General features: G+C 40.3%; 2 protein-coding genes across 10 annotated transcripts in view; one reads left to right on the top strand and one right to left on the bottom strand.

Annotated features, from left to right (window-relative positions):
- The window catches only part of CCDC66 (coiled-coil domain containing 66), a 28,512-nt gene extending 11,295 nt beyond the window's left edge, over positions 1-17,217 (top strand). Inside the window, 10 exon segments of the mRNA XM_032153965.2 lie at positions 9,213-9,374; positions 10,758-10,902; positions 11,595-11,729; positions 12,745-12,887; positions 12,889-13,239; positions 13,790-13,830; positions 14,918-15,040; positions 15,042-15,172; positions 15,419-15,543; positions 17,131-17,217. Of these exon segments, the coding sequence (XP_032009856.1) occupies positions 9,213-9,374; positions 10,758-10,902; positions 11,595-11,729; positions 12,745-12,887; positions 12,889-13,239; positions 13,790-13,830; positions 14,918-15,040; positions 15,042-15,172; positions 15,419-15,543; positions 17,131-17,217 (1,443 nt within the window).
- The window catches only part of TASOR (transcription activation suppressor), a 65,602-nt gene continuing 58,754 nt past the window's right edge, over positions 15,770-22,617 (bottom strand). For 3 of the 9 annotated variants that reach the window (XM_032153958.2, XM_032153960.2, XM_032153956.2), the window contains 3 exons: positions 20,465-20,643; positions 20,114-20,278; positions 15,770-19,204 (listed from right to left, as the gene is read on the bottom strand). In XM_032153958.2, the coding sequence (XP_032009849.1) occupies positions 18,675-19,204; positions 20,114-20,278; positions 20,465-20,643 (874 nt within the window). In that variant the 3' untranslated portion in view covers positions 15,770-18,674. Of the gene's footprint in view, positions 19,482-20,113; positions 20,279-20,464; positions 20,644-22,617 lie in introns of all 9 variants that reach the window. The other 6 variants (XM_032153961.2, XM_032153962.2, XM_032153963.2 and 3 more) reach the window with 3 other exon arrangements.

Genomic DNA, 22,617 nt, shown 5'->3' with positions numbered 1-22,617 from the left:
CTGCCCTTAACATTTTTTCCTCCATTTCAGTCTTGGTGAATCTGATGATTATGTGTCTTGGGGTTGCTCTTCTCCAGGAGTATCTTTGTGGTGTTCTCTGTATTTCCTGAATTTGAATGTTGGACTGTCTTGCTAGGTTGGGGAAGTTCTCCTGGATAATATCCTGAAGAGTGTTTTCCAACTTGGTTCCATTCTCCCTGTCACTTTCAGGTACACCAATCAAACGTAGATTTGGTCTTTTCACATACTCCCACATTTCTTGGAGGCTGTGTTCGTTCTTTTTCATTTTTTTTTTCTAATCTTGTCTTTTTGCTGTATTTCATTAAGGTGATCTTCAATCACTGATATCCTTTCTTCCGCTTAATCAGTTCGGCTATTGATACTTGTGTATGCTTCACAAGGTTCTTGTGCTGTGTTTTTCAGCTCCATCAGGTCATTTATGTTCTTCTCTAAACTGGTTATTCTAGTTAGCAATTGGTCTAACCTTTTTTCAAGGTTCTTAGCTTCCTTGCATGGGGTTAGAACAGGCTCCTTTAGCTCGGAGGAGTTTGTTATTACCTACCTTCTGAAGCCTTCTTCTGTCAATTCATAAAACTCATTCTCTGTCCAGTTTTGTTCCCTTGCTGGCAAGGACTTGTGATCCTTTGGAGGAGAAGAGGCGTTCTGGTTTTTGGAATTTTCGGTCTTTTTGTGCTGGTTTCTCCCCATCTTCATGGATTTATCTACGTTTGGTCTTTGATGTTGGTGACCTTTGGATGGGGTCTCTGAGTGGACGCCCTTTTGTTGATGTTGATGCTAATCTTTTCTGTTTGTTAGTTTTCCTTCTAATAGTCAGGCCCCTCTGCTGCAGGTCTGCTGGAGTTTGCTGGAGGTCCACTCCGTATCCTGTTTGCCTGGGTATCACCAGTGGAGGCTGCAGAACAGCAAAGAGTGCTGCTTATTCCTTCCTCTGGAAGCATCGTCCCAAAGGGGCACCTGCCAGATGCCAGCCAGAGCTCTCCTGTATGAAGTGTCTGTCGGCCCCTACTAGGAGGTGTCTCCTAGTCAGGATGCACTGGGGTCAGGGACCCACTTGAGGAGGCAGTCTGACCCTTAGTAGAGCTCGAATGCTGTGCTGGGCGATCCACTGCTCTCTTCAGAGCCATCAGGCAGGGATGTTTAAGTCTGCTGAAGCTGCACTCACAGCCACCCCTTCCCCCTGGTGCTCTGCCTCAGAGAGGTGGGGGTTTTATCTATAAGCCCCTGACTGGGGCTGCTGCCTTTTTTTCAGAGATTCCCCGTCCAGAGAGGAGGAATCTAGAGAGGCAATCTGGCCACAGCAACCTTGCGGAGCTGCAGTGGGTTCTGCCTAGTTTGAACTTCCAGGCTGCTTTGTTTATACTGTGAGGGTAGAACTGCCTACTCAAGCCTCAGCAGTGGTGGATGCCCCTCACCCCACCAAGCTTGAGAGTCCCAGGTCAACCTCAGACTGCTGTGCTGGCAGTGAGAATTTCAAGCCAGTGGATCTTAGCTTGCTGAGCTCCCTGGGGGTAGGACCCTCCGAGCCTGACTTCTTGGCTCCCTGGCTTCCGCCCCCTTTCCAGGAGAGTGAATGGTTCTGTCTCACTGGCATTCCAGGCACCACTGGGGTATGGAAAAAAAAACTCCTACAGTTAGTGTCTGCCCAAACGGCCGCCCAGTTTTGTGCTTGAAATCCAGGGCCCTGGTGGCATAGGCGCCAGAGGGAATCTCCTGGTCTGCAGGTTGCGAAGACCGTGGGAAAAGCACAGTATTTGGGCCAGAGTGCACCATTCCTCACAGCACGGCACAGTCCCTCATGGATTCCCTTGGGTAGGGGAGAGATTTCCCTGACCCCTTGCACTTTCTGGGTTGAGGTGGCGCTCCACCCTGCTTCGGCTCGCTCTCCGTGGGCTGCACCCACTGTCCAACCAGTCCCAATGAGATGAACCAGTACCTAAGTTGGAAATGCAGAAATCACCCGCCTTCTGTGTCGATCTTGCTGGGAGCTGCAGACCGGAGCTCTTCCTATTCGGCCATCTTGCCAACAACCCTCCATCTGCTAGAATTTTTATAGTTTCAGGACTTAGGTTGAAGTCCTTAATCCATCTTGAGTTGATTTTTGTATAAGGTGAGAGATGAGGATCTAGTTTCATTCTCCTATATGTGGCTAGCCAATTATTCCAGCACCATTTGTTGAAAAGGGTATCCTTTCCCCACTTTATGTTTTTGTTTGCTTTGTCAAAGATCAGTTGGCTGTAAGTATTTGGGTTTATTTGTGGGTTCTCTATTCTGTTCCATTGGGCTACGTGCCTATTTTTATATGAGTACCATGCTGTTTTGGTGACTGTGGCCTTATAGTATAGTTTGAAATCAGGTAGTGTGATGCCTCCAGATTTGTTCTTTTTGCTTAGTCTTGCTTTGGCTATGTGGGCTGTTTTTTGGTTCCATATGAATTTTAGAATTGTTTTTTCTAACTCTGTGAAGAATGATGGTGGTATTTTGATGGGGATTACGTTGAATTTGTAGATTGCTTTTGGCAGTATGGTCATTTTCACAATATTGATTCTACCCATCCATGAGCATGGGATGTGTTCCCATTTGTTTGTGTAATCTGTGATTTCTTTCAGCAGCGTTTTGTAGTTTTCCTTATAGAGGTCTTTCAACTCCTTTGTTAGGTATATTCCTAAGTATTTTATATATTTTTTTGCAGTTGTAAAAGGGGTTGAGTTCTTGATTTGATTCTCTGCTTGGTCGCTGTTGGTGTATAGAAGAGCTACTGATTTAATCTTATATCTGGAAACTTTGCAGAATTATTTTAATCAGTTCTAGGAGCTTTCTGGAGGAGTCTTACAGACTCCTAAGGTAAACAGTTATATCGTCAGCAAACAGGGACAGTTTCACTTCCTCTTTACTGATTTGGATGCCCTTTATTTATTTCTCTTGTCTAATTGCTCTGGCTGGGACTTTCAGTACTGTGTTGAAGAGGAGTGGTGAGAGTGGGCATCCTTGTCTTGTTCCTGTTCTCAGAGGGAATGTTTTCAACTTTTCCCCATTCAGTATTATGTTGGCTGTGGGTTTGTCATAGATTGCTTTTATTACATTAAGGTATGTCCCTTGTATGCTGATTTTGCTGAGGGTTTTAATCATAAAGGATGCTGGATTTTGTCTAATGCTTTTTCTGCATCTATTGAGATGATCATGTGATTTTTGTTCTTAATTCTGTTAATGTGGTATATTACATTTATTGAGTATGTTAAACCATCCCTGCATCCCTGGTATGAAACCCACTTGATGATGGTGGATTATCTTTTTGATATGTTGTTAGATTCAGTTAGCTAGTATTTTGTTAAGGATTTTAGCATCTGTGTTCATCAGAGAGATTGGTCTGTAGTTTTCTTTTTTGGGTGTGTCCTTTCCTGGTTTTGGTATTAGGGTGATGCTGGCTTCATAGAATGAATTAGGGAGAGTTCCTTCTTTCTCCGTCTTGTGGAATAGTGTCAAAAGAATTGGTACCAATTACTTGAATGTCTGGTAGAATGCTGCTGTTAATCCATCTGGTCCTAGACTTTTTTTGTTGGTAATTTTTAAATTACCATTTCAATCTCACTGCTTGCTATTGGTCTGTTCAGGGTATCTAATTCTGATTTAAGCTAGGAGGGTTGTATTTTTCCAGGTCTTTATCCGTTTCTTCTAGGTTTTCTAGCTTATGTGTGTAAAGGTGTTCCTAGTAGCCTTGAATGATCTTTTGTATTTCAGTGGTGTCAGTTGTAATATCTCCTGTTTTGTTTCTTAGTGAGGTGTTTGGATTTTCTCTGTTCTTTTCTTGGTTAATCTTGCTAATGAGCTATCCATTTTATTTATCTTTTCAGAGAACCAGCTTTTTGTTTCATTTGTCTTTTGTATTTCTTTGTTTGTTTCAATTTCATTTAATTCTGCTCTGATGTTGGTTGTTTCCTTTCTTCTGCTGGGTTTGGGTTTGGTTTGTTCTTGTTTCTCCAGTTTCTTGAGGTGTGACCTTAGATTGTCTCTCTGTGCTCTTTCAGACATTTTTGATGTAGGCATTTTAGGGCTATGAACTTTCCTCTTAGCACTGTCTTAACCGTATCCCAAAGGTTTTGATAGGTTGTGTCATTATTGTCGTTCAGTTCAAAGAATTTTTAAATTTCCATCTTGATTTCATTTTTGGCCCAGTGCTCATTCAGGAGCAATTTATTTAGTTTCCATGTATTTGTGTGGTTTTGAAGGTTCCTTTTGGAGTTGATTTCCACTTTTGTTCCACTGTGGTCTGAGAGAGTGCTTGATATAATTTCAGTTTTCTTAAATTTGTTGAGGCTTGTTTTATGGCCTATCATATAGTCTATTTTGGAGAGAGTTCCACATGCTGTTGAATAGAATGTGTATTCTGTGGTTGTTAGATGAAATGTTCTGTATATATCTGTTAGGTCCATTTGTTCCAGGGTAGAGTTTAAATCCATTGTTTCTTTGTTGACCTTCTGTCTTCATGACCTGTCTAGTCAGTGGAGTATTGAAGTCCCCCACTATTATGGTGTTGCTGTCTATCTCATTTCTTAGGTCTATTAGTAATTACAAGTTTGGGAGCTACAGTGTTAGGTGCATATTTGTTTAGGATTGTGATGTTTTCCTGTTGGACCAGGCCTTTTACTATTATGTAATGTCCCTCTTTGTCTCTTTTAACTGCTGTTGCTTTAAAGTTTGTTTTGTCTGATATAAGAATAGCTATCCTGTTTGCTTTTGGTGTCCATTTGCATGAAATGTGTTTTTCCACTCACATAAACTTAAGTTTAGTTTAGTTGAGTCTCCTAAGAGGGCAGATGGTTGGTAAGTTCTTATCCATTCTGCAGTTCTGTATCTTTTTTTTTTCGAGACGGAGTCTCGCTCTGTCACCCAGGCTGGAGTGCAGTGGCGCGATCTCAGCTCACTGCAAGCTCCGCCTCCTGGGTTCACGCCATTCTCCTGCCTCAGCCTCTCCGAGTAGCTGGGACTACAGGTGCCCGCCACCATGCCCGGCTAGTTTTTTGTATTTTTAGTAGAGACGGGGCTTCACTGTGGTCTCGATCTCCTGACCTCGTGATCTGCCCGCCTCGGCCTCCCAAAGTGCTGGGATTGCAAGCGTGAGCCACCACGCCCGGCCTATTCTGTATCTTTTAAGTGGAGTCTTTAGGCCATTTATATTCAATGTTAATATTGAAATGTGAGGTACCGTTGCATTCGTCATGCTCTTTGTTGCCTGCGTACTTTGGTTTTGTTTTTTGTTTTTGTTTTTTAACTTGTATTTTTGTTTTATAGGTCCTCCTGTGTGATTTATGTTTTAAGGAGATTCTGTTTTGATGTGTTTCCAGGATTTGTTTCAAGATTTAGAGCTCCTTTTAGCAGTTCTTGTAGTGGTGGCCTGGTAATGGCGAATTCTCTCAGCATTTGTCTGAAAATGACTATATGATGCTTAGTTTCGCCAAATACAAAATTTGGCTGATAATTATTTTGTTTGAGGAGGCTGAAGATAGGGCCCCAATCTGTTCTAGCTTGTAGGGTTTCTGCTGAGAAATCTGCTGTTAATCTGATAGGTTTTCCTTTATAGGTTACCTGGTGCTTCTGTCTCACAGCTGTTAAGATTCTTTCCTTTGTCTTCACTTTGGATAACCTGATGACAATGTGCCTAGGCAGAGATCTTTTTGTGTTGAATTTCTCAGGTGTTCTTTGTGCTTCTTGTGTATGCATGTCTAGGTCTTTAGCAAGGCCAGGGAAGTTTTCCTCGATTATTCCCCTAAATATGTTTTGCAAGCTTTTAGAATTGTCTTCTTCCTCAGGAGCACCAATTATTCTTAGGTTTGGTCATTCGAGCTCTGAATTTCTTTCTTCTACTTGTTCAATTCTATTGCTGAGACTTTCCAGAGCATTTCATATTTCTAAAAGTGTGTCCACTTTCTTCAAGCTCTGAATTTTTCTTCTACTTGTTCAGTTCTATTGCTGAGACTTTCCAGAGCATTTCACATTTCTAAAAATGTGTCCAAAGTTTCCTGAATTTTTGGTTTTTTCTTTAAGCTATTTATTTCACCGAATATTTCACCCTTTACTTCTTGTATCATATTTCTGATTTCCTTGCATTGGGCTTCGCCTTTCTCTGGTCCCTCTCTGATTAGCATAATAACTAACCTCCTGAATTCTTTTTCAGGTAAATCAGGGATTTCTTTTTGTTTAGATCCATTGCTGGTGAACTAGTGTGATTTTGGGGGGGTGTTGACAAGCCTTGTTTTGTTATATTACCACAGTTGGTTTTCTGGTTCCTTCTTATTTGGGTAGGCTCTGTCAGAGGGATTGTCTAGGGCTGAAGACTGTTGTTCAGATTTTTTTGTCCCACAGGGTGTTCCCTATGTATTACTCTTCCCCCTTTTCCTGTGGATGTTGCTTCCTGTGAGCCTAACTGCAGTGATTGTTGTCTCTCTTCTGGGTCCAGCCACCCAGTGAGCCTACTTGGCTCCAGGCTGGTACTGGGAGTTGTCTGCACAGAGTGCTTATGTGAACTGTCTGTGGCTGTCTCAGCCATGGATACCAGTGCCTGTTCTGGTGGAGGTGGTGGAGGGTGCAGTGGACTCCGTGGGACTCCTTAGCGTTGATGGTTTAATGCTCTATTTTTGTGCTGGTTGGCCCCCTGCCAGGAGGTGGCGCTTTCCAGAAAGCATCAGCTGTAGTAGTGTGGAGAGGGACCAGCCATGGCGAGGGCCCTAGAACTCCCAAGATTAAATGTCTTTTGTCTTCCGCTACCAGCGTGGATAGAGAAGGACCACCAGGTGGGGGCGGGGCTAGGTGTGTCTGAGGTCAGGCTCTCCTTGGGTGGGTCTTGCTGTAGCTGCTGTAGGGGATGGGGATGAGATTCACAGGTCACTGGAGTAGTGTACCTAGGAGGATTATGGCTGCCTGTGCTGTCATGCAGGTTGTCAGGAAGTGGGGGAAAGCCGGCAGTCACAGGCCTCACCCAACTCCCACACAAACCAAAGGGCCGGTCTCACTCTCACTGTGTCCTCCCACCCCTCCAAACACCTGCAACATCCCCCAAGTCTGTTTCCAGGTGTAGGGCCCAGCTATGAAAGAAGACCTCCCAGCTGCGAAAGAAAATGGCTTTAGTTCTTCCCCCACCTGTGGAGTCTGCAAGCCCAATTCATGCCCACCCCCCAGCCCCCACGCCCAGTTCTGGCAAGGAAGCTTCTCGCCCTGTTCAAGTTGTTACAAAGTTCATCTAGAGAAGTCATTCTCCCTGTGGAGTTTTAAAAACCCTGCTTCTCTGCCCACCCGCCTGATGGATCCCTGTGGTGCCAGGCAGGGATGGGATCCTTGGGGATCCAGCGAGCTCCCAGTGTCTTTCTGCTACTTCCTCTACCCATGTATTTCACTGGGCTCAGCTCTCTAACTTGACTCAGCCCCAGGTGAAGTTGGGAGCTTCTCCCGCAAACAGACTTTCAGCTTCTCCAGTGGGGGTGTGTCTTCCGGAGAGGAGGGTCTTCCTTTCCCACTTCCACAGTTGGGGCACTCACAGTATTTGGGGTGTCTCCTGGCTCCTGCAGTGGCAGTCCGCTTTCTTCAGAGGGTTCTCTCAGGATTGCTGGTCTGTTCTTGCAGTTGATCTATAGCTAAAATTCACAATGCAAGCCTCCACATGCTGCTGTGTCCGGAGCTGCAGTCTAGTCCTGCCTCCCGTCTGCCATGGTCCTCAACTCCTATTTCCTTGCGTTTTTACATTTTCTGCACTCTTGATATCTGTGTATCTGGTATAACGATCACTTCTTCCGATTTTTTGAATTTGCTTTCATATCTATGATGGTGGTTGGGTAGGCACTTTGGCTTTGATTTTGGGTATGTGCAGCAGTGTAGTCTCTATAGGCTTTTTTTGGCCAAAAACAGTTATCTGTGGTATCTGTAATTTCCTTGGTGGCTTAGGGTGCAGTTGTTAGTGGAGGCTGTGGTAAAGTTTTGCTGTGAACGGGGACACCAAATGGACCAGTCGTCAGGTTGCAGGGTGGTAGCAGTAGGCTGAGCATGCCTGTCCTTGGGCCCCAGGGCTGTATACACTGGTACCAGTAGTAGCAGGTCAAGCTGGGTCAATTATTGGGCTTCTAGGTGGCTCGCTCAGGTTCTGAGAATGGTGGCAGTGGGTTGGGTGGGTGAGTAGGTTTTCAAGTCACTGGGCAGCAAACATGGGCAATGGCAGTAGTAGTAGTGGGACAACCCTCTGGGATCCAAGCAGCCAGCGGTGGTGTTGGCAGTGGCTATGATGGGCTGCGTGGGCCAGTCCCCAGACTTGCAGGTGGCATATGTGGGTGGGTGCTGTGATGGTAACGGCAGGTTGATTGGCCCATACTCTGGGAGGAGTGCTCAGGTGCCATTGGTGGTGTCCTGGGCAGGGCAGTCCCCAGATCCCTGGACCAACGTGCTTGGTTACTGGTGGAGATGCAGCAAGGCTGGGCAGACCTGCCCCCAGGTTCCCAAGGTGTTTTGTGCAGGTGCTGGCTGTTGTAGGCAGGGGTGGGATGATTCCCAGGCCACCAGCAGAATGCTTAGGTTGGGGTAGTAGCAGCTGCATTGTAGCTCTGCTACTAGGGAGGGTGGGTTTGCTTTCAGTGGGCTGCTCTTGCAGATGGTGAACGTCAGTGGGGCTCTAGGGATGTGGAGATGCAGGGGCTGTTGGGCCCCAGAGCAAGATGCAGGTCCACTAGGCGCTGGGCTCTCAAAATAGTGCCATGCTGCAGTTCCTTAGGTCTTGGGTGTTTGTGGGGCCTAGTGTGAGCTCCCTCTTGAGCAGTGCTTTCATGTGGTCTCCAGGTAACGCCCTGTTAGTCTTGAGACCCACAAGAGTCAAGGGGCTGTTTGATGGTTAGGACTGTAGGAGTCCTTGATGGGCATGTGGATTGCTGGGGATTGCTGACTTTCCTTTTCCTCCAATTAGGCAGCCTCTGTAGACTCCTAGCTAATCCTGTCAAGACAGGCTGCTTTGCTTCCTTCCTTGCTTTTAATGATTCCTGTCATTTTGAATTCCACTGTTCTCTGTTAGATCTACGTGAAGTATGATTGTCTACTCATTATTGTGGTTCCCCTCTGTGGAAGAGGTGAGCACCAAATGTATCTAGTCAGCCATCTTGAATTCCCTTCTGTTTCACAGATTTTTATTTTTGACAATGATTTATGTGATTGCTTATGACTAGAAAGCCATCACTGCCCAGGTAGAAGAGAAGCGCAGGAAGAAACAACTGGAGGAAGAGCAAAGAAAGAAGGAAGAACAAGAAGAGGAGCTTCGCTTAGCACAGGAACGTGAAGAGATGCAGAAACAGTATGAAGAAGACATAAGCAAAAACAAAAGGAAGTAGGTATTTACATTCTAATTGTAACTTTGGTTTTTGTTTGTGTTTTTGAGACAGGGTCTCACTCTTGCCCAGGTTGGAGTGCAGTAGTGCAATCATAGCTCACTGCAGTCTTGACCTCTGGGCACAAGTTGTCTTTCCACCTTGGTCTCCTCAGTAGCAGGGACTACAGGCATGTACCAACACATTTGGCTAATTTTTTTTGTTGCTCGTGGAGACAGGGTCTCACTATGTTCAAGCAATCCTCCCACCTCAGCCTCCTAAAGTGTTGGTATTACAGGTGTGAGCTACCATGCTTGGCCTCCTAATTGTAACATTTTAGAATAAAAATGGATATATTTTTAAAGGAAAAATAACCAGAAGCTGAATAATTCTATTATTTTGAAATTGTGAAGCTATGTATGGAAATGTCAGACCTTCATATAAAGTTAGGAAAGAGGGAAGCTTGAGAAAGTTTTATTATTTCACATTATATAGTTCTCAAATGTTATATTGGTTTGGCTTTTTCTGTTGAGGAGGTCAAGATGAATTATTACAGCACAAAGCAAGTTACCTATGTGCTTCATTTTTATCTACTCCTAGTTTCTTTGCTTCATTTCTAAGCAATAATTGTTATATCAATAATTATTCTAGGTATGTTAAGAGAAATGATTGGCCTTTCTGTCAGTATCCACTTATGAACAGGAACATACATTTGCAGAATAATTGGCTGGGATTGATGATACAATTTGTGACTGTGTTAGATATCTCTGTGTTAAATGGCCTTTTTAAAAAGCAGATACCTAGTTGGCTAGGAGAACCCTAAGTGGTGCAGACAAGATAGGTATGTATGGTGGTGGTACCATATTTGAGCTAACCTAACAAAAATACTCACTTGCTAAAGTTTTAAAGTGTAGAGCACTTTAAACATTTTCTTGCCTTTTGCTGCAGTTTTCCCACTTGGCAACCTTCACTCCAAAATCGGGTGGTAAAGGGACACATGGTCTTGGTTCCAGTTTCATTGAGTTGAATAGGCTGAGCCAGTTACCCCTGTGTAACATGAGGAAATCAGTAAAGTATCATTTGAACTGCAAGAAGTGGTCATAAATCTTGTGTTTACCTTTTAAAATCTATTTTTAAATGTAATAGAACAGTTTTTAAAACTTTGCAAACTTTTAGTATAAATTTGAAATGGGTAGAGTTATATTTGTGATTGAATACAGCTGTAGAAAAAGATGTTAAAATGTAAGCTCCAAAAGGGCAGGAACTTTGCCTTGTTGACTGTTGTACCCTTAGTGTCTAAACAAGTGCCTGATACATAGGAGAAGCTTAGAAAATGTTTACTGAGAGGAAATAGTCAAGTCTTTGTATGTTTAATAGTTGTATTTAGTAACACATCAATATTGACAGGAAATCATGACTCTCAAGACAAATGAGCTATTCCAGACAATGCAGCGAGCGCAGGAACTGGCACAGAGACTAAAACAAGAACAGAGAATCCGAGAATTGGCGCAAAAGGGACATGACACTTCTAGATTGATTAAAAATCTTGGTGGTAAGGGCTTAACCAGAACTTTATTTATGATATTTTTAGAAGATGATTTTAAATAATTCCTTTTTATCTTTGTTTGGAGACAAGGACTCATTCTGTTGCCCAGGCTAGAGTGCAGTGGTGCCATCACAGCTCACTGCAACCTCATATGTTTTGTAGACATGGAATCTCGCTTTGTTGCCCAGGCTGGTCTTGCTGCCTTCAGATGACCCTCCCATCTTGGCCTCCCAAAGTGTTGGGATTACAGGTGTGAGTCACTGCACCCAGCCTAAATGATTGCCTATTTTTAATACCTTTAATATACCTACTATCTTTGTAGGAATTTCAGACTTTAGTATAATTTTATAAATAGGAATGCTTAATTTATGTGGAAAATTGCAATAAAAGCAGAACTAAAGGTTAAAATGTGTTAAAATAATAGGTAAAATTATACTATTTTACCTATTATTTAAAAGTACCTATATAAAAAATAGGTGTGTCTATTTTTACCTCTGGGCACAAGGTAAAAATAAGAACAATTATTAAATGATCTCCCTAAATTCAGTAACTGATAGGAATGTGGGTAACTTTTTGTAAGAAAATTTTTATTGCAGTGTTCATTCTGATTAAGTGAAAATTACTGTATTTAGTTGCTGCTATATATAATTATTAATATTCCTTAAGTGTTGTTTTATCAGGTAATTTCTCTTTGCCAGTTGATACAATACAAATGGAATATAACGCATCTAACATTTCAAATTCAAGACATGATTCTGATGAAGTCAGTGGTAAAATGAATACATATATGAATTCTACGACTTCTCCTAAGAAGGATACTGGTGTGCAAACAGGTATTTGTGTGGAAATTGTGGTTTGATTTAAAATTTACTTAAAGTCATAATTAAAGCAATTAGAATTAAGTTCAATAATTAATGAAACTTGATTTTCAGCAAGTTACAAAATAAAGGGATAACAGCTTTGTTGAAATATGTCACATACCACAAAATTTACCCTACAGTTTAGTCTTTTTTGGTATTCAGTGGTGCAACCATTACCACAATCAGTTCTAAAACATTTCGATCACTCTAGAAAGAAACACTTTCTATTTTCACTTTTCACTTTCTATTTCTCTTTTCTCCTCCAGTTAACATTCTCTGAATATTTTTGCCTGTTCTGGACATTTCATGTAACTGGAATTAGACCACATACAGTCTTCTCTGGCTTCTTTCTCTTAGCATGTTTTAAGGTTCATCCATGTTGTAGCATGTGTCGGTACTTCATTCCTGTTTGTCACTGAATAAATATTACATTTATAATACCACATTTTTATTCATGAGTTGAACATTTGGGTTATTTCCACTTTTTGGCTATTAATATACTGCTGTGAACATTCATATATTTTTGTGGATGTACATTTTTAGTTCTTTTGAGAGAAGAGTAGAATTGCTGAGTCATGAGTAACAGGTACTTTATGTTTAGCATTTTGAGGAACCACCAAACTTCTCCAAAGCAGTGGTACCATTTTACATTCCCACCATCAGTGCATGGGGTTCTGATTCTCTGTATCCTTGCCAACCTTTGTTATTCTACTGGTTGTTAAGTGGTATCTTAGGTGGTTTTGGTTTGCACCCCAGTGACTGATCATGTTGAGCATCAATTCATAGAAATAGAAATTAGAGTGGTGGCTGCCAGTGGTTGGGAGTATGAGGGGTTGTTCTTTAATGAGTATAGAGTTTCGGTTTTGTTGAAAGTTAATGAAAGAAAAAAGTCTTAGAGGGCAATAATTGTTTAATGTTTTGGGGAAAATTATTTAAAATTGAAAATTTTGTTTACAATTTTTAAAAATCATTTGAAACTTTTTTTTAGATGACTTAAATATAGGAATATCCACCAATGCAGAATCACATTGCGGATCATTAATGGAGAGGGACATCACAAATTGTTCATCTCCTGAGATTTCGGCAGAACTTATTGGACAGTTTAGCACCAAGAAAAACAAGCAAGAACTAAACTCAGGATAAAGGAGCCAGCTTAGAAAAAGAAAATGATCGGTGTAATGACCAGTGTAATCAGTTCACAAGAATAGAGAAACAAACAAAACACATGAAGAAATATCCTAAAAGGCCTAATTGGAATATAAATAAGCCACCTAAACGGTATATTCCAGCATCAGAAAAGTACCCTAAACAGCTTCAAAAGCAGAGAGAAGAAAAAAAAGTAAGGAGGTAGATGGAATTGCTTCATTTGGTAGAAAAAAATAATCCTGGGCACCTCTCTCAAAACAGAGGCATTTCACCAGAAATTTTTCATTCATCTCATCAAGAAACTGAGTCAAAATTCAGGTGGCATCTAGTCAAAAAGGTAAAGCTCTTCCATCTTAGAAGATATGTTGACGTTTCTGGATTCAAAACACAGTTTATCATACGTATGCTTTGGTAAGGCTGTTCTGATCTGTTTCAGTTTACATTAGGGATCAGCAAACTACATCCCATGGGCAAATCCAGGCTGCTACCTGTTTTTGGAAAGTTTTATACGAATATAGTCAACTCATTCTTTTATGAATTGTCCTTCACACACCAGACTAGCAACAGAAACAATATGGCCCACAAAGCTGAGAAGGTTTCCTTATGCTTATCGAGTCCTTTACACTTACACAACTTCTATAGATGAATGCTATGTATTCAAATACCCCTGTAAAACCCGTTTATAGTCCACATAGACGGAGGTTTGAGAGATTAGGAACTCCCAAGGATTAGCTTGACTCTGGGAAAACTAAATATCTATTCTATTGCTCAGTCAGTACCTGTTATTCAAATATTACCCTCAGATTATTTCAACAAGTAGCCCTAAAAATGTTTGTGGGGACGTGAAAATGCTATATATTCCTTGCATTTATCTATCCATCTTTCAGGAAGAAAAGCCTCTGAATATTCATTCATTCAGCAAGGAAAGGTATGTATGCATCAGATTAATTCCGCAGCTACTTAGTGCTTTCTGTGTGGGACAAAAAAGGGATTCAAGATCTGGACAGCATCATATGATATATGTAGAGGACAGTCAGAAAGGGTGTGGCTTCCAGGTGAGGGTTAGAGGTTTAAGGGATAGGGTGGCACTTTAGCAGGAGCTTGAAGGCCCAAGTTGGACTGGGCCTAGGCAGGAATGTAGATAACATTTACTTTGATCTCTAGACTTAACTGATTTTGATATTCCAGGTAGTCACTAGCAGAATAGGCATTCTGCTTTGGGAGGAGGGATGGTGGGGGGCAGTGAATGGGAAGAAATGACTGATAAGGACAGTGAGAAATTCAGTTAATGAGAGATTTAGCGCCATTAGAATTTTTATTCTGTCTTTGTACATGAACCAGCTGGTTTAGTTGTCTCAGAATGGGGCTCTAAAAACAAGTTTCATTCAGATGGTGAGTACATTATTGTATGGTGAATTATCTAAGGAGAAACAGTAGGCTCAGATTAAACCAAGCCAGCACTGTTCCTCAGGATCTAGTAATTAAATTTCTCCCTTGTGCTACAGTACACATACCATAGCTAGTGCTAGTAAAAACATAAATGAATACCATTCTCTTCCCCGGTTTTATGGAACAATATTACAGAGTTCAGGCTTCTATGCATATATTCCCAAAGGTGTTACAGGTACATTTAGAATAAAGTGAAATGGGCCAGGCATGTGGCTCACGCCTGTAATTCCAGCACTTTGGGAGGCCAAGGCAGGTGGATCACCTGAGGTCAGGAGTTCAAGACCAGCCTGGCCAACATGGTGAACCCCGTCTCTACTAAAAATACAGAAACTAGCTGGGGACTGTGGCGTGTGCCTGTAATCCCAGCTACTTGGGAAGGCTGAGGCAGGAGAGTTGCTTGAACTCAGGAGGCAGAAGTTGCAGTGAGCTGAGATCGTGCCACTGTACTCCAGCCTGGGCAACAGAGTGAGACTTCATCTCATAAATAAAAGTGAAATGTGATTAAAGAGATATACTTAATCTAAATACACAATTTTTTACTAAGGCTATTTTTTTTTTTCAAATAGGTCTCCATCATCACCAGTTCCAGCAGTGAAAAACAGGACCCAACAAACTCAAAATACATTACACTTACCACTAAAAAACAGTAGCTATGAGAGAGAGAATTTGATCTCAGGAGGTAATCAAACAATTATCACCTGGGATTTCTGAATCATCCCATTTTATTCCCTATGTTCGAACAAATGAGATCTATTACCTTGATCCCGATGCACCATTGTCTGGGCCTTCAACCCAGGACCCTCAGTACCAAAATTCACAAGGTAAGTAAATATAAGCATTCTAACTAACTGTAAAAATTGAAGATCCATGTAAACCCCCAACTTTAAATTCCAAATTAGTAATTCCTGCACTTAGTTCTATAAAGTTTCTTGAATATGTCTTAAATTTTGCTTAGTACTTTTCCTAGGATACATATTTATTAATGACTCCTTACAATACTATAGAGCACAGGGCTATGTCATTTTACTAATGTAATTGACTGACTTGTCACTTTCATCTGGCTTTAGACTGTGGCCAAGAACGACAGCTATTTGATTCTGACTGTGTCAGGGATCCACTTCTTAATCCTAACATAGTTAAAAATAGGGATCGACAGCAAGCAATCCTTAAGGGACTTTCAGAACTGAGACAGGTATGAGCTTTTTCAGGTGTAGACAGATTTGTCTGTTCTTTATGTGGCGTGGGCGGCTGGGGGAACGTGTTGAATGGCTGTTTTAAGTTACTTCGGTGCATCCCAGGTTTTAACAAAAACATTTCAGTTCCTGTATGTTAGACACAAATAAAATGGGTTTCTCCTAAGACTTGCTTTTACATTGCTGTCTTTGAGTAGTTCTTTCCAGTACGAAATCATGAGACAGTTCTAAAATTAAGACAAGTTTATTGAGTAAAAAAATGCATACATTGGAACGGCAAAACATCAATAAGGCCCTAAAACAAAAAATAGTTATGCTTTAACAAATTCTTAGCAATTTAAAAAATTGACGTGTTGGCAGTGTTAGAATAGAACATTGACATACATCCCAAATAGTAATAAATTCAGTATGAAATTATACGTATAACCTTACTCACCAGACTACTTTTTCTCCCAAACTATTGTGACTTCTTTTTGCTCTCTGATTAAAACAGGTAACATCCTTACACCTTTGCTCCATCCCTCGGGCTTTAAAAAGAATGGCTGTAGTTAGTTTTGATTCACTATATACTCTCTGTACTTGGGGAAGAGTAAGCTGTGTTTAAAAGTGCCCTTTTCCATGTCGTCATGTACCAATACCCTCTGCATTTCAAAATGTTGACTCAGGTGTTTTTCCCTCTACAGAACTAGAAAATTGTCCCCCCACTTCGGTCTGTTTACTCATTTGAAGACAAACAGGGTTACTAAGAGTCTTACATAAGTTATTTCTTTAGAGTGACGAAGTGTTAGTTTAGTTTACTTCTTGCTTAGTGGAGACAAAAGTTGTGAGAGAGATAAAGAGGAAGGAATATGATATACACATCAATACAGTGCCCAGTGTTATTTTAGCAAGACCCTTCTGTTAGCATCTAAGGTAAGGTTAGGACAGTCAAGATAAAATACTGGATGTTCGCCAGGCGCAGTGGCTCAAGCCTGTAATCCCAGCACTTTGGGAGGCTGAGGCAGGCAGATCATGAGGTCAGGAGATCGAGACCATCCTGGCTAACACAGTGAAACCCTGTCTCTACTAAAAATACAAAAAATTATTAGCCAGGCGTGGTGGCGGGTGCCTGTAGTCCCACCCATTCGGGAGGTTGAGGCAGGAGAATGGTGTGAACCTGGGAGGCAGAGCTTGCAGTGAGTCGAGATTGCACCACTGTACTCCAGCCTAGGCGACAAGAGCAAGACTCCGTCTCAAAAAAAAAAAAAAAAAAAAAAGAGAAACAACACTGTAGGTTAAGGGAGAGTCCTTCAGTATCTAAGAGCACTTGGGGGTGGATTGGGGGAGAAGGGATGACTTCATTCACCCCCATAGTTACGGAATCTTGATTTTTTAAGAAAATTCTCATCCCTATTGATTTTTATGCTAAAAATACCTTACAAATGTGATAGCTATATATCCAAATGAGGTGGTCTAGTACAAGCATTTCTGACAAAATTTTATCCTAAGCAGTATGTTTTCCAAGTGAATAGAATTCTAGTTTAACACAACACAACATTGCAAGTCAGATGTGCACATTTTACTAACATATATCAATATGATTTCAGGGACTTCTCCAGAAGCAAAAGGAGTTGGAAAGTAGTCTCCTGCCTTTAGCTGAAAATCAAGAAGAGAATTTTGGTTCTTCATTTTAAATGTAGAAAATCAAATCCTTCACATTTGATTTGTGTCTTCCAAATTATAAAATGTGCTCACTGGCTCAACTGTATTTTTCAAATAGCCTAGGTTTACTTTTTTTTTTTTTTTTTTTTTACTTTTTTTTTAAATGCTCATTAAAAACTTGTATACTATGTAGTACAATGCTGTACTTGTTCTATACAATAAAACAGATACTTTTGTAAAAGCTTAGTAGTTTAAAAAAAAAAAAAAACAGGTTCTTCTGCTCTGTCACCACCTGGGTATTGAATGAAGCCTATAAAAACACTTTCTACTTACCTTAATATATAGTCTGGCGTTCCTGGGACCTCACAGTGTTCTTTCACACTTTTTATGTAACTTAGTAACTGAAATACCACTCATGCATTTGTTCTAAAGTGCCAAAGTTCTATCTAACTTATTAACACGTCTAGACCCATAACTCCGTAACTTTTACTAAATTAACACAAATTCAGTTTAGGCTCCTGTGGAAATTGTTTTCTTCTCTAAATCCTACTTTTATGACATTTATTTGCAGTATGACATTTATTTGTAGAAACTGCAATTTTCAAAAACATTTTTATAAGTTAGTTAGCATTAGTAACAAGTTAGTATTAGAGGCAGTAGTTAGGAATAGATATGAGTTTGAAAGCTATCTCTACTGTATCTGTCTAGTGTAGCATTAATGTGTTCAACAAATGGTAATTACTAAGACCACCTCAAAAATATATTTCCATTATACTTCCATTTTCCTAAAACTAATTTAAAAATCAAATTGTTCAATGCCTTTGATAAACAGAAGCCTATCTTTTGAAATATAAAATTTAATTTCATTAAATCAAGGATTGCACAGGTACTGAAAATTATCCAATACTCTCAAAAAGTTACCAGAATTTTAGCAATAGGCAGTTTTTACATGACTAAGCCTAGAGATAAAAAATGTGTCCTATGTACATAGTTTATTATCGAAATGAAACTGCATTGTTAGATAAATCTTGAGGTACTGAGCCAAAATCCTGTAAATATTAACACTGCTATTACTGGCTTATACCTGTGTAAACACACTATACAAAAGCCTACATCAAAATAATTCACTTCAACAAAAGTACTTTGTATCAGGTGACATTAGAGGAAAAGAAGTAAAGCCTTTGCTGTTTACCGTCCTCCTGCAAGCATCTGATTTTACACATAAAACAGGCTTCAATTTGAAGCCTAAGTACAGGTAACATACAAAAAGTAAAACTTAGAAGTGCCAACATGAGATAATTCAAGTACAATATATGTTAAAAATATATATTTATTTCAATTTTTAGATGCTTCAACTGTTACAGACCATCATGATTTAAATAAAAGAAAAAACATTTGAGAAAGAACAAGAACCTTTTGTTTAGAGAATGAAATATAAATTGTTAATAAACAAAGTCCACAACAATCTATTAAAAAAAAGTTACTATAGTTATTTCTCTTGTGAATATGGCCTGGAAGAATCACTTTTCCCCCAACTTAAGGGAGGTGGAGATTTATCTCTATCCAAGCTTTGAGTATAAGCAGATAAGAAGTAATTTTCATTTCCTTGAGACTGACTTGATGAAAGGGCATATGGTGTCCCCAAAAATGTCTGATGAGTGAGAACATTAAAATGACTAAACTGATGGGACATATTTAATTGACTATGATAAACCTGAAAGTTACTATATGAATCTTGTTCTGTTGAATTGCTGTTCTCTCCTTCAGAGCATACTATATCAATAGAAGTTCTCTCTTCAGAATCAAGGTAAGTCTTATCTTCTAATAAACTGTTTTGCACATCAGGAGACGATTGCAACTCAATTTGAGTATTCTTTTTTTGATCTGTTCCACGTGCTCCTTTGGTCTCTTTCTCCCATATTTCTGAATGAAAATTGCTGCATACTTCTATATGTGAGATTTCATCCCCTGAATCCAGAGACATATCCTCTTCATCCTTTTCATCGTTTTCTAAAAGAGCTACATTTAAAAAACAAAAAGTCCTCCTCTATTGAAATACACAGTTTGTTTAAGTTTTAAAATTATACACTACTCACACAATATAACGCGTCAGGGTCTGCAAGTCCACAATCCCTTAAAGCTTGGTCTTCTGCCACAAGTTCACTTAGTCACAACACTCACACTAGATGTGAATGTCCAGATAATCCGATGCTAAAAGCTTCTGCGAAATGTGTTCACGTTTAATGTTGGGAAATCCCAACTCCCAGCTCCAAAGGGGTTAATGTCAAAACAGCATCTAAAGTTATACGGTAATTCAGTATTTGACAAGACAAATATAAAATAAAATTTTTTGACATCTAGCTTCACTGGATTACTAAACTGGTTAGCACTAATGAATGATCATTTCTGCTTTTTTTAATCAAAAACAAAAGTAAATCTTTCATTTTACACAGAACCTGGAACCAAAGCAGAGGCCATCTCACGAAGGATTAAAGCTATGACAGCTCTACTATCTTGCAATTAAACTGCTTTATACATGTGGGGAAATCTAGTAGCCCAATGCTAAATCGCCATACCTAGTTTCCTACCTTTTTATTAATATAACCCCTCTGCTGACAATAGTAACCAATAATGCTTACAAACCCTCAAAGAGAAAATGTATACTCCATAGTATGCATTGTCTACAATACAGATAGAAATGCATCACCTATAATAACTTAACAACTTACACTGGCTACAGTATAATAAATGAGCAGATCTTGTGCATGCTAAGTATTAGAATGATAAATGTCTTGAAACACTTTCCCTATGGCTGTTTATACTAAGGTACGTGGTTTCAAAATAGTCATTTCATTATTTGGTAACAGAGCAAAACCATTCCTCTTTTTCTGTCTGCGTTAAAGAAAATGAAAACCACTGAAAAGTTACCTGACTGCGACTCAAGATTCTCATTAGCACCAAGCTGCGGAAGGTTTTCTTCTGTGATTGAGTTGTGATAGCCCACAAGATTTTTAAAGTTTTGCATGAAGTCTTCAGCAGTTGCAACCACTATTCCATTATCTGTATAACTGGAAAGCATCTTGATGTTCTTCTCTAAATTAAGAAAAAAAGTTTCATGTATGAAACACTTCAAAATATAGACAGCCCCCAGCCCTCACAAAATCTTTTCCCCTTCACATTTTCAGAATCAAAGCTTAGCAATACCAACCACAGCCCCATAAAATCCTCTCATTCACATTCCTATATTCATAGTAGAAAGCTTAGGAGTGCTCTCTTTACCTGTCAAAAAGACTACGTGTCGTTGCTGTATGTTCTGAGCCTGAAGTCTGATAAGGCAATCCAATTCTGGAGCATTTCGAGTTTGTGAATCGCAATTGTGGTATGACAAAATTTCAACCAGATGTTTCTTCTGATAGACGTTCAGAAGCGTCAACAGACTTAGAGCTTTAGCATTCAATCTGTGAAATTAAGCAGTTCAGTTTCTGGATCTGTACTTCTAAAATTAGTATGGAAATTTCTGCTTTAGATTAAAATTCAATTTCTCCATTGAGGCAACTAATGACAACTGCACTGCTTTAGCTCTCTGCCTGATGGAGGGGTGTGCTTCTTTGGAAAGAAAGAAGGGGTAAGTCCAGGGGTTTCTCCATCGCAAGGCCTCAGGGCCAGCTATACAGCTTAGGCTAAAATCTCAGCTGATTATTCTACTTACTAAATAATAAATTATGATTACCTTTATTAATTTTGAACTTTAATGATTTGAACTTTAATGAAGGACTTAAAGGGACAAAAAAAGTATAAATCCTTCCTTCAAAAAACAATATACGGACCAGGACCGGTGGCTCACACCTGTAATCCCAAAACTTTGGGAGGCCAAAGCAGTTGGATCACCTGAGGTCAGGAGTTCGAGACCAGCCTGGTCAACATGGTGAAACCCCATCTCTACTCAAAATTCACAATTAGCCGGGTGAGGTGGCTCATGCTTGTAATCCCAACTACTTGGGAGGCTGAGGCGGGACAATCACTTGAACCCAGGAGGCAGAGGTTGCAGTGAGCTGAGACTGCACTATTACACTCCAGTCTGGGCAACAAGAATGAAACTCTGTCTTAAAAATTAAAATAAAATACACTATTATGGCTCTAAGCTATTTTTTGTTGTTGTTGAGACAGAGTCTCGCTCTGTCGCCAGCCTGGAGTGCAGTGGCACAATCTCGGCTTACTGCAACCTCCGCTTCCCGGGTTCAAGCGATTCTCCTGCCTCAGCTTCCTGAGTAGCTGGGACTACAGGTGTATGCCACCACACCCAGCTAATTTTTGTATTTTTAGTAGAGACGGGGTTTCACCATGTTGGACAGGATGGTCTCGATCTCCTGACCTCGTGATCCACCCGCCTCAGCCTCCCAATGTGCTAGGATTACAGGCGTGAGCCACCGTGCCTGGCCAGCTCTAAGCTGTTTCTATATTGCAAGGGACAAGGCAACAAGTGGAGATAAGCTTTTAAAAGTGAATTGCTACAACGAATTACATACTCAAAAATTAAGCCTGAATTTCCTGAAAAGTGTACCACGGAATGTCACATTTTAAGAAATAAAATTTTGTGGTATAAGTTTAAGGAAATAATGATTGACACAATGTAAATTCTTTTAACTAGAGTTCTTCATATCCTTTAATGTGTAAGTATATTTTACAGACTTTACTAGTAGAATATAGTGTCCCAAACGTGCCTGATTACCATAATCATTTATGGAATCTCTCAAGTGACTAGTGTTCCAAAGATCACACTTGGAGAAGTGACTTCCACGCATATTAGAAATTATCTATATATACATGAATTGATGTCCTTCTCACAAATCACTTCACCAGGTCAAGATTAATCCTTGTCCAAATACATGTAATTTTATTAGCTACCTATAAAGTAGTCAGTTGGAAGAGGGCCTGATATAGTTGGCACATACAGTTTAGTTAAAAAAGGAAAATACTGGCTGGGCACAGTGGCTCACGCCTGTAATCCCAGCACTTTGGGAGGCTGAGGCAGGCGGATCACCTGAGGACAGGAGTTCAAGACCAGCTGGGCCAACGTGGTGAAACCCCATCTCTACTAAAAATACAAAAATTAGCTGGGCGTGGTGGCAGGCGCCTGTAATCTCAGCTACTTGAGAGGCTGACGTAGGAGAATTGCTTGAACTCGGGAGGCAGAGGTTGCAGTGAGGCGAGATCACCCCACTGCACTCCAGCCTGGGCTACAAAAGCAAAACTCTTATCTCAAAAAAAAAAAAAGAAAAAGAAAAATGATGATCATTCCATTTGGATGATTACTCTAGATCCACAAATGGCAAAGATTAAACCAATTTTACCTATGCACATAACAACTTCAGCAAATGCCTACTGAAAAATACTGCTTCTTCTTATAAAGGCTAGAATAATTCAGTATCTAT

This window comes from Hylobates moloch, unplaced genomic scaffold, assembly GCF_009828535.3.
Source record: "Hylobates moloch isolate HMO894 unplaced genomic scaffold, HMol_V3 SCAFFOLD_5, whole genome shotgun sequence".
NCBI classification, from domain to species: Eukaryota; Metazoa; Chordata; class Mammalia; order Primates; family Hylobatidae; genus Hylobates; species Hylobates moloch.
This window is presented reverse-complemented; position numbering and strand designations above follow the sequence as displayed.